Genomic DNA, 12,582 nt, shown 5'->3' with positions numbered 1-12,582 from the left:
GAATATCCTTTGTTCCCATGAAAGAGAAGCCGCTGCCAAAAAGGGGTCTGGCAGCTGCTTATTCCACAACCCCCTACTCTGAAAAAACAGGCTTTGGGCGATTATGCATGTATGGTAAAGTTGGGACTTAAACGTACGCCCACCTTTACTCCACTCCGTGCTCTCAGGCCTATAGGATGCTCGTACAACTTCGGCATTACTTAGAAAGTCCTCAGATTTATTTTAATGGCAATCTCTAAACACAGTCACGGATTTATTTATTTTTGCTTACAATGTTGTATTGGATTTCCAGCAATAGAAATCCGAGCAGAGCCAAAGGGGTTTGCGCTCTGTATAAAGCCCTTTAATCTGTGGTGGTCTGACTTATCACTGTCGTTATCTCACATGTATAACATATCAGAAGATCATTTTTAGGAAATTTCCCTTTAAAAAAAAAAAAGTGGACAATTCTCTAATAAGCGGCTAGCGCTTCAATGCAACTTTCGGTTGAGTTGCAGTAAAATCGGGCCATTACTGCGACATCAATGATTACTATAGAGGATAAAGTTACATAAAAAACACGCCGCCCACAACATTTTCCCTTGGAAACATTAGGGTCGTGGGCATCCAAAAGGATGAAAAGCCGGAGATGGATCCACCATAAATCTTGCGCCACTTCGTGTTGGCGTTTGCCTGCAGTGTCTTAAGTCCGTCTCCATGAACTGAAGCGCTGATACTCACCCATAGCCCCCATGGCTCGTTGAAGCTCCATTCCATCAATTGTCCCACTCCTGTCTGAATCAAAGGACATGAAGTTCTGCTTCCAGCCGTTCAACGCCATCCCCAGTTCCTTAAACTCATTGAAGCCCATCTTGCCCGACATGTCCCTCTTGAGACCACGTTAAGGAAATCACAGGCTTTGCTGGACTAGAGCATCCCACGCAAAGTTTAAGGTGGCCACTGGGGGTGCCAAAAAGTAAGTTCTCCATTTATAGGCTCATGTACATTGGCATATTACAGACCCGTAATGTGGCACCCATAGACTGCTACAATCCCATACTGTACACCTCAGGGTTTCAGGTTATATATAGGCACATACATTGTGGCATATTCAGGGACATGCTGCATTATGGAGATATTCATTGCTTCTAGGGGTGAATACTGTGCCCCACAAAGACACCAGATGGTGGCGTGCACACAGACCCATAGGGATTCTGTTCTGCCAGGAGGTACTGTGAAAAGCATAGTTACCAGCCTCCAGCTCTCTGTGTTCCCATATGGGACAATAAAATTGCTACTGGGATACCCTAGAGATCTTTGGTGGTGTAACGGATGGAGAACGCTCAGTTCCAGCGGTGACCACACTTCCACCCATTGTTAAAACTCTCCCAGATCTTCATAACAGAACAAAAAAATATAAGAGGTGAACTAGTGCAGCAGAACAGCACCACATTGGCGTCCGGTCTTGTAAAAAAAAATATATAGGGGGTTTTGTAGGACAATCAAAACAGCCCCCGTATTGCCCTTGCCACCCCCCCAAAAAAAATAAAAAACTAGAGACATAACGGTAAAGCTGGAAATACACACTAGTTCTTGGCGGAATAGTTATATCTGGCATCACCGCCCCCCATAAACAAGAATGTTTGGATCAGCCAAGTTTGCAAGTTTATTTTTATAGGAAAAGAATTGTAGAAGCTCATTTCCCTTGAAACAAATGTTCTCCACTTTGGACAATCCCCGATAGTTAGAAGGGTCTCTTGACAATAAGCACACAAAGCGTCCTCCTGCTAAGACCCCCCCAGCGATCAGATGTAATCTGTGGAGAAACCTGGCGGTAAGTGTTCAATTTCCCCTGTGGTGGCGCTGTAGGGAAATTGAGCATTTACACAGCGTCCATTCATATCAAGGTGTTATCTGTGTAATGCAGGACAGGTCTATGTAACCGCTCTTCCCTTTGGCCAAGAGATGAGGATCCTGAAGAGAAGACCCTCCTCTATGACATCAGAATGCCCTATTAGGGCATATGAACGTTTCCTAAACTGGACAATCCCTTTAAAGTTGACAGGGGTGGACAAAGTGGCAGTGTTGCTAGTAAAGGGTCACTTGGTTTTCGGTTGCCTCTGTTTTCTAAAGAGGTCAATGGCCAACCATGCAGCCTCCAGGGAGCCAAGTGGATCCTAGTGATAGGTCACCCATTTCTATGATGAGATAACCCCTTTATGAAGACCATGCGACCTGCACCTCCATTCCGGAGTGACAGTTTTGGGTCATTTCACCCTCTAGTTTTAATTTCTGTGACAAAGAATATCCCAGTTATTTTTTTTAAATGTAAAAAAAAAAAAAAAAAAAATAAAGGATACGTCCAGCATGGCAATCATAAGTCTGCAGGTTTCCAGGTTAAAGGCTGTAAAAAAAATAAAAATGATAAAATACACAAAATTTACAATACAGAGCAGGTACATCATTTTCACACGTTCGGGCACTCCTACACAGAGGAGAGTCGGCTGAACCCTTGGTTTCATGAGGACTCGCTCACTATCCAATGTCTATGGTGGTATCCCGAGCCTCCTCCAGTAGAGGTCAGGGGGAAAAGGAGGATCGGGCATGTTTGATTTCAAAATGATCGATCCTGTGTTCCCACAGCAGATAAGTCGCTGCTGGAGAGGATCCATTGAGTGAACGTTAAAGTCGGGAGGAATCGCTGTCAGTCGAACTAATCAACAGCTTTGTAATCCGTATGGCCACTAAATTAATCTGGATTTAAAAAAATAAAAATAAAAAAAATTGGATTTTCTATAAAATTGTGGCTCTGGTTTTAACTCAAATTTTAAAAAAATGTTAACTCATTGGCTGCGAGTAACAATAAAATTGCAATAGAATTGCACATCCAAATAGTTGCAGGCACCCGTGCAGCTATAACAAGATCCCTGACCAGGTCAGTTTCCATAAGGAATCAATGAAGTAGCAGCGCAGTTGTGATTTTTGCTTAATGTGTCTCCATGTAACCCTAAAGAGGATATCCTGATAATGAAGAGGGGGGGAAAGAACTAGATGCAGCTTCCATTCCCGTCAATGGAGGGACCCTGTACCTGATTGGCCACCTCTCATTCTGAAGGCTGCGGGGTCCTAACTGATGGATCCCCACCGATCAGACTTACAGGACACATCTAAGTGACCGGTCTATTTTATGACCACCCCTGTAAACATGGCCCCATAAGTGAACATTTTCTAACAATTTGTAGAAGATTTCTGATTAACGAGCAATTTGGGTTTATTATTTACAAGGTTCAGAGCTCCCTTTATTACAGACTTTTAGGTCTGGACCGAGCAATAGGTGTGTAGACATTACAGACATCAAGAGCTCTTTGCCTAGTCTCTGCTGTTTCCGTTAGACTTTGAATGGAGCAGCATCACGCACACCCCATCTGCGCTCCATCCAAACTTCTCCTGGCCGCCATTTTGCAGCTGGGGGTCGGATGGGGAACCGAGGGTCCCCCGTTCTGGTGATCGGTGGGTGTCCCAGCAGTCGGACCCCCACCGATCAATCATTTTTCACCTATTCAGTAGATAGGTGAATAATGCTAAAGCCTGGAATACCCCTTGATTGTGTGCGAATGAGGAGTTAATCTGTTCCTTTAAGGCTGCGTTCACACACAGCATAAAAATTAGTGGAACCAGCCTTAAAATCAGCATGCGTTACATGCAGATATAGCGGTCGATTTCAATCTTTGTATAGAAAAGCATGAAATCCGCAACATTTCTGCAACATATAGGACACGCTGTAGATCTGAAAACCCACAGCATGCCTGGAACCCACTACAGATTTTTTTTACACTGCGCTTGAGTGGTGTTCGTTAAAACCCCATTCACTTACATTGTACTGTACTTTGTAGTGGAATATCGGTGCAGATTCCACAAAAATGTGACATGTGAACATCGCCTAACCCAGTATACGCCAGGAGCGTTTTTGGTAGCGTTTTCGTCTGGTCTTTGTGAAGGGCTGATTATTTCCCACCTAACTGGTTTTATCGATGCTGGATTAAAAGGCTAATCAAGTTTCGCAAAATAAATCTTATTTGTTGTAGTAAGTTATACAATTTTCCAATATAATGTGTCAACTCCTCAGTTTTCAAGATCTCTGCTTACGGTCATGCAGTACGAACATTCATCGTTTACTTCCAGCAGGTACAAAACCGTCCTGATCATGTGACGGACACAGGTGCACAACTCGTTACAAGACACCCATCTAATAACTGCACTGTAACGAGCCGTGCACCTGTGTGTCCATCGCATGACCAGAAGAGGTTTTTTATCTGCTGGAAATGAACCAAGGATCCTATTGAATGACAGAAAGCAGAAATCTTAGGCTGGGTTTACACTTTTTTTTTAGTTGATGAACTCTCATTGAAAGCCATGGGAGTGTATTTACAAAAAAAACAAAAACGTAGTGTGAACCCAGCCTTAAAAACTACGGAGGAATTGACAACGTAAATTGGGAGTATTGTATCACTGTTCATTAAACAATCAAACCATACTGAAACCAGAAAACCCTTTCAATTGAATTTTTATTCTATTAATTTCCTAAGATTTCAAGGAAAATAAACTCCTATACTTTAGTTTGTTTCTGTTTATTAGATTATTAGCGACAACTGGTGCAAAGGAAAAGTGGAGTAGTTGCACATAGCAACCAATCAGATTTCAGCTTTCATTTTCCAAAGGGCCTTTGTAAAATGAGAGGTAGAATCTGATTGGTTGCTATGGGCAACATTTAGATAAATCCCCCCCCCCCCCACCCCCATTATCTGTATTTCCCGGTCTCTTACGTTTATATCCTCCGGACATGCCAGCTTGTGTCAGACATCTCTGCAGCTCCTCAGCATCTATTTGACCGTCCTTAAATGGTAGAACAATGGTCACAACAGATTATTAACATATAATACCTTGTCGGTCATAACATTAGCCATCACTGCACTAGTGAAATATAAAACGTTTATGGAGTTCTTTAGGGGCGCTTGTATACAGCTTCATAAAGCTTTTATTGAACTAAATAAGGATCTGTTCACACAACCAACAAACGGCACCTGACGGACCCCATTGACTATAAAGCGGTCCATCAACGTTCTGTTATGTCCGTCATTTTGATAGGAAGACTAGCGCTGCACGCAGTGTGAACTCAGCCTAAGCCTTCAGTAAGCGCCCCCTAGGGAACAGCCAGGGTGGACATTTAAAAGGGTTGTCCAGGATTAGAAAAACATGGCCGCTTTCTTCCATAAACAGCACCACATCTGTCCACAGGTTGCCTCTGGTATTGCAGTTCAGCTCCATTGAAATAAATAGAGTGGAGCTGCAATACCATACACAACCTGTGGACAGGTGGGGCACTTTTGTTTTTTGTTTTAAATGGCAGCCATTTTTTTTCTAATCTTGGACAATCCCTTTAACTATAGCTGTGTGAACGAAGTCTTGGATTTTAAAATAAAAGAAAAATTTCAGCTCCAAATCGCTATAAAAGACCATGTAAAATTGGTAAAAAGAATTTTGGAACCCATTTTTAGTAAGACAAAAGGGGAAAAAAAAATAGAACACCCGATTAGTTAAGTAGAAGATAAATATGCACATTAAAGGGGTATCCCCATCTTAGACCTTTATGGCATATCCACAGGATATGCCATAAATGTCTTCTAGATGCGGGTGCCAAATCTGGGAGCCGCACTGATCTCTAAAGTGGGGGCTCACTCAACCCCCGTGAGGTGGCTGTTACAGCCATAGGGAAAATTAATGGAGGGGCGGCCACAAATGTGAGCACTTCTACATTTTTAGGGAGTTCCAAAAACAGCCAAGCAAGCTGCAGCTACCTGACATTTATAGCCTGTCCCGTGGATATGCCATAAAGGGCCAAGATGCAAATAACCCTTTAAATACATATTTACATGCAGGGATGGGGGGGGGGGGACAAATGGTAATAACTTACTTGGCCTGCAACAGCTAAAAAATATCCATACATGGGATCCTGCTGCTGGTACGCCGCCGCTGGAGCACCGCCATACTGCTAAAGAAAGAAGAAGAAAAAAACATTGAATGTACAAGATATGGGAAAATGACTAATAAAATGCAAACGTAAAAATCCTAAACGGACATCGATGACGTAACTACAGTGTTAAATAAACCCCACAGAAATGTAGCGTCAATAAGGGATGGCGGGCGCCATTGGTAGCCGTCATACAGCGGATCCAGCAGAGCATCGTGGTTTCGGTTATAAACGGGTGAACATAGCCTGAATTGAAATGTTGGGGCTGTTCACTTTTAAACATTAAAGGGGTAACCCCATCAGGACAACCCCTTTCCGTATGTCCTATTAGAGTATATAGACGTCATAGAAGGGGCTAACAAACCAGCGTCGCTTGCTCTGGGGACTCGGGTCATCTGTGTATTACATGGACAGCAATTCATCTGCAGGTTTCCTGTCAATTTTTCCATCTAGGTAGAAATGCTCTTTTCTTTGATGCATCGACGTGATGCCTGCAGTTCCTCTGACCCAGTATCCCTAATACAACACTTCCTGTCCTGTGGCAGATCGTAGTGATCCAGATACAGCTCTAAGGCCGGGAGTGGTAGTTCTGCAACAGCTGGTGAGCTACAAGTTGGAGACAACTGCTCTAGGGCAAGGCATGAGGTGTTGTCATGGGGACATTGGTGCAGCAGAGCGGTGAGCATTGGGCCTCTTAATCAGGGCATAGATATTTTTCTTGGGTATCTATATAAATGTTTCTGGTAGTTGTCTGTAGGCTCCGGCCTATGGGAGTACAAGCGAGTAACCTCTAGGACACCAGTTGGTTCACTAACGCTCAGTAGATTGGGATCAATTTCATGCCAGCCATGCCATATAAGTACTGTCAAATTCTCATAATCCAGCACCCCTGGGACTCATGTAGTGTGGATTACTGGAAATTCCGGATGTCAGAAGAAGCAAATTCTTATACATACATATTTAACCCCCATCCTACATAAAGATCAGACCCACCCTTCATCAGACGAAACTCCGCATCACCCGTATAGTATCAGATTATCAGGGAGTTTTCATGCTAATCTCCTATTGGACTCCTATTTCCCCCCATTTCACCAGATTAACGGGCACACACACACAATCCCCTATACTAGTATTCTGCATCCTGCAGCTCTATGGCTGTTGCAAAACTACAACTCCCAACGTGTTCAGCAAATGTTTTAGATCCACAAGATCAATCCCTGCCCTGTATTCCCCCATATTACTGTGGAGGGTGCGGGGCGGAGGCGAGAAGCAGGTTACCTACTCCTGTAATACGAGAACGCAGGTTTTCCTGTGGGCGGATGTGGACTTTCACTCGCCGGTCACTGCTCAAATAATGTCGTTTCCAGACAAGAAAAAAAACCTTCCCAGGAGAACAAAGGACCAAAGACTACCTCATACAAGAACCTCAAGATGTGAACTAATCCCCGGATACAGGACACAGGGGAAGAATTGCCAGTTGTAAATAAAAAATTACAAAAATGTTTAAATAAAAAGGCACGTGTGCAAACCATCATAACAGTGTCAGCTGGGACCCCCCAGTGCTCTTCATATAACATGGGACCACACAATTGACTAACAAACAGTAAAACCACTGGCCGAATATTGTGTCGGTCACCCTCGTGCCGCTAAAACAGCTCTGACCCGCTGAGGCACGGACGTCACAAGCTCTCGGAAGGTCCCTGCGGTATCCGGTATAAGTCGTTATCAGCAGATCCTATAAATTGTGAGGTGCGGCCTCCACGGACTTGTTTTTCCAGCACATCTCACAGATGATCGATCGAATTGAGATCCGGGGAATTTGGAGACAAGTCATCACCTTGAACTCTTTGTCGTGTTCCTCAAACCATTCCTGAACAATGTCTGCAGTGTGGCGGGGGCATTATCCTGATGGAGGGCACTGCTATTAGGGAATATTGCTGCCATGAAGGGGGTACTTGTCTGCAGCAATGTTTAGGTAGGTCGTACGTGTCACATCCACAATACCAGGACACAAGTTTTTCCAGCAGAACATCCCCCGGATCGTCACATTATCTTCTTCCCATAATGCATCCTGGTGCCATCGCTTCCCCAGGTAAGTGACTCACACGCACCCGGCTGTCTACTTAATTTAAATGAAAACTAAATTCTTCAGACCAGGCACCTTCTGCCATTGCTCCATGGTCCTGACGTACATGGCAGGCACTTTCAGTAGTGGACAGGATTCAGCATGGGCGCTATGACCAGTCTGCGGCTACACAGCCCCATATACAGCGAGCTGCGATGCGCTGCATGTTCGGACATCTTTCTATCAGCCAGCAGTAACTTTTTCATCATTTTGTACTACAGTAGATCTTCTGTGGGGTCGAACCAGGCGGGCTAGCCTTCACTACCCACACATCAATGAGCCTTGACTGCCCTGTTGCCGGCTCACTGTTTGTCATTCCTTGGATCACTTTTGGTAGATGGTAATCACTGCATACTGGGAACACCCCACAAGACAGGCCATTTTGGAGAGGCTTTGACCCGGTCGTCTGGACATCACAATTCATTTTGTCAGTCCCTCAGATCTCACTTGCCAATTTTTCCTGCTTCCAACGCATCAACTTCAAGAACGGACTGGTCACTTTCTGCCTAATATAACCCCACCCCCCCCTTGTCAGGCGCCATCGTTACCAGACCATCGATGTCATTCACTTCTCCGGTCAGTGGTTTTAGGCTTCTGAGGCATGGGTGCAGCCAAAACTTCTCCAACCCCTGTGAGCATGGAGCCAGTATGGAGGCACACAGTCCCTACAGTTTTGTAATGCAGTGTACTGCCACATAGTACATGCCTCCTGAAGTTTAGAACGGACGGTGGAAGACGCTGCAGGGGAGGCATGGCAGGTAGTTTTCTAAGACAACCGGAGGACTGCCTCCCACTAAGTGGAGCCACACTTTAAAGGTGCCGGTTACATGTTATATACCAGGCGGGCTACCCGCTTATTAATTGCGGCCACACTATTAGATCAGACTGCCTGACACGCAAGTACTCTATCCCCCCCCCCCCCCCACCAAGGGCAGACTGCCACAGGTAGTATTTGATATAGGCCCTATAGCAATTACTATGCCTGCTACCATGGATCTATGCGACATCCCTATGATAACACTGCCTGTGCTGGTCAGGGCTATCACCACTATCTGTAGTTCTTCATCTAGATCTTTAAGAGGCAATAGGGCATCTCTCAGGGAAGTTAGGTGTTCCCTATAGTTATGGATGTTGTAAAAGTTTGCCATAAAATACAGGTGAGATGTAAACCAACCCATAACCGCATTCAAAGTCCAGGAACATCGAGTACTATTTATATCCCATTACACTTTGTTTTTAGCAACAAGGGAATTGCAATGTCTGCAGTTCCCAGACCTATTACCCAGTCGGCTCCATGAGTGACGCAAGTAACAGGACAGCGATGGGGACATAAAAAAACTACCGATTTTCCTGCGGCTGTAATGGGGCTACAAGTAGCACTGACAGAGCAGGGTCTCTGGCACAATGTGTTGATGGATCTGATAATCGGCTCCAATTCATGACTACAGGCTGCTGTAAATTGTGCCAGTATTCTGCCAGTGGCACCTGCAGAGAAGCCAGTTAGTTTCCTTTACACTTGAACGTGAAGTCTACAAGGAATTAGAAAAATATAAGGTTTGTCCAGTCCTGACCTAAAGAAATACAATTACATGCACAGCACCAGATTTCTCCACGGCTGGGAGACATTTATATGGATTTGCAAAAGAATGGCCACTGTGTAAAGTACGTTGTAAATAAAGTTTGTTTAAAGATTGACCATTCTCGCTGGAGACATACGAGTCATCCTGTATATCCCCCATTAAAGCGACTGCCCATTCCATTGTACCTAAAGCAATTTTTTTAATGAAAGAGGGTTGTCATGGCCCCACCCATAATACTAGCATCCAGGAGTGCACAAATCATGACAACTCACCAGAGGCGGCGCTCCTTCCGGGCTGCAGGGGTCAACAGGTAATGCCATCAGCCCTTCATTCAAGAATGAGCCCTTTGCCACCATAATACAGCCTTGCTTTGCTGCACGCTGCAAAACTTTGTGTGCCTCCATGTACAATTAAAGGCACACGGATGTACAGTGAACCCAAGGATTTCTATGGGTGCTGTATTTGTGTTCTGTGTGACATTATCCCGCGTATGGACATTTTGTATACAAGTGCCCTAAAAGTAAGAAAAATCTAGATCTTGTTTTCTTAGAGGAAAACCGTAGTAAGGGGCCATGTCAGGAGATGGTTTCTTGGTAATTTCAGACTTGGGACGGCTTGACAACTTTTTTTGTCAGCATATTTCTTGCACAAACTGGAGGATATCCCATGAGAAGAGTAGGAAAACCTACTCTGAAGAGACCCACTCCTAGTATTGACAATATGCCGTTGTAAAACAGATGACGTCATCTTCCCATAAACTATACAAGGACCTACCCAAAGCCAAAGTCCAAGAGTAAGATCAATCTCCTGCTTATCTAAATTCCAAGATATGAAAACGTAGAGAGGGGGGGGGGGGTTCATAAAAAACATATATATAAAAAAGTAATTTCAAGGTCTACTGTATGACGCTAGAGGAATTATATATAACTGGTGATGTTCGAATATGCCATTAACGGTTGCCCGCATCCACCCGGCTTCGCCATCATCACTACGGGCAGGCGAGCAGTGGTTACATAGGGCATATCTCCAGGTACAGGGAAGCGATGACTTTGCATTTGGAGAACACACCTATAGAGCTTTCACGTTCCTCAGTCAGTTTGTTCCCATAACAACGCCCATTGTTAACACCCAATTTGACGACAATGGACACTTGGAATGTAAACGAAGTCCAGTAACGGCAAATACTATTTATACACGGCGTGTAAACAGCGGCTCTGGCAACAAGAAAGCGTTAAAACATCTTTGAGATCACTGAGGACTCGTCAGGAGAGGTTATCGAAGGGGGAGAGGGTGATCTGTGACCCAAGACCCCCATCAATCACCCAAATTAAGGCAGAGCAATACAATCTCATTGAAGTAAATGCGAAATTGAAAATACAGACTTATTGATCTGAAGATCTGAGTGCAATGATTTAGGGGTGCCTGGAGAAGCATTGCAGCCCCTTCATTGTAATAATCAGTTGGGGGTCACAGACCCCATCAATGACATCTGATATATTAGATGTTTTATAGCGGTCACAGATTTGTGATGTGGATTTTGCACTGAAATATAAAGCCCCATCAATAGACCAGTGGTCCCTAACAATTGCACAACTACAACTCTGTGCATGCCCACTGTCAGGCCATACTGGGAGTTGTAGTTTTGCAACAGCTGGAAAGTGAGGAGTCCTGGTTCTGCCTGACCAAGTGCAACTTTTTAGTCAATCGCAAGTCAAGCAATCACTTGAGATTTCTGGTCATGCGATTGGCTAAAAAGCTGCACTAATCACGCAGAGCCTGGACTCCTCGAATTTCAGCTGTTGCAAAACTACAACTCCCAGCATGTCATGACAGAGGGCATTCAGAGAGTTGTAGATGTGCAATAGCTGGAAAGCCACAGCTTGGAGACCACTGGTCCCTCCGGGCTATTGATGGGGATAGATTTAGTAGTCACTTGCGTGGTGGGTTTTTTAGCCAATAACATTGGTCATGCAGAGTCGGGACTCTCTTATGTCTAATTTACATATTTTAAATGAATGGGCAACCGGGTACGGTAATAGATGGTCATGCCAGCCGTTTGCAGCAGCTGAGCTAACTACCCCCACTCTCTAAAGACCCCGTGCCCTAGTAGAGCATATGGATATTGATTATACTAAGTGGACAATCCCTTGAACAAAAGGTGAGAAGTGTTGAATGTGAACAGTGCGCTCTGCACCGCTGCAGCCCGGACATCTGCTCTCAGGGACCAGACTACTGCCGGGTTATAAACACCCCCTTTAAATGGCCTCCTATTGTGTGAACGCTGCCCTTCAAAAAGGAGGCTTCTCCCACAACCCCCATCATCTACCTGGTCAGGATCAGACTACCAGCAGCACTCAGGGACTACTCTCCCCTTACCACACCCTCTGTATCACTCCACACACTAAGTGCAAGCTCTGGGGACCAGTGTAGAGCCCGCCCATTGCAGAGAACATACACGGGAAAACATGCAGCGTCCATATTATTGTAATGCACAAATAATAAACCTGATTGCAAGCTCTGGGGACCAGTCTTAGCTCTGCAGGACACATTCTACACTTCTAAAGGCAGCGTGCTCCCCATAATAATGCACATTAACGCCTTATGTGCCGGCCCTCCAATGCCTTACCAGCCAGTCCATAGAATTATACGTATAATAAGTCTAAAATAAATAACCCGCTATATCCGTGCTGAGCACCCCGTGTATATAAAGAATGCACAGGACTCACCCCTGGGCCTGCGTAGTAGCCCCCTCCTTGATAAGCCATCGCTGCAGGCTGGAGAGATGTGTACTATGTGCACTGCCTGTAACCTCACCCTGATAACTAGCAACACGAAGCCACGCCCTATCCTCTCCGGGCTTCAGGAGTGGG

General features: G+C 44.8%; 1 protein-coding gene across 2 annotated transcripts in view; it reads right to left on the bottom strand.

The window, feature by feature from the left end:
* The window catches only part of SRI (sorcin), a 15,242-nt gene extending 2,660 nt beyond the window's left edge, over positions 1-12,582 (bottom strand). Inside the window, exons 1-5 of one of the 2 annotated variants that reach the window (XM_075827670.1) lie at positions 12,439-12,582; positions 5,951-6,025; positions 4,803-4,872; positions 2,340-2,383; positions 721-868 (exon numbers count right to left, since the gene is read on the bottom strand). In XM_075827670.1, the coding sequence (XP_075683785.1) occupies positions 721-868; positions 2,340-2,383; positions 4,803-4,872; positions 5,951-6,025; positions 12,439-12,477 (376 nt within the window). In that variant the 5' untranslated portion in view covers positions 12,478-12,582. Of the gene's footprint in view, positions 1-720; positions 869-2,339; positions 2,384-4,802; positions 4,873-5,950; positions 6,029-12,438 lie in introns of both variants that reach the window. The other variant, XM_075827668.1, reaches the window with a different exon arrangement.

Source organism: Rhinoderma darwinii, chromosome 5 (assembly GCF_050947455.1).
Source record: "Rhinoderma darwinii isolate aRhiDar2 chromosome 5, aRhiDar2.hap1, whole genome shotgun sequence".
In the NCBI taxonomy this organism is placed as follows: Eukaryota; Metazoa; Chordata; class Amphibia; order Anura; family Rhinodermatidae; genus Rhinoderma; species Rhinoderma darwinii.
The sequence above is the reverse complement of the archived record's forward strand: the minus strand, read 5'-3'. Positions and strand labels throughout refer to the sequence as shown.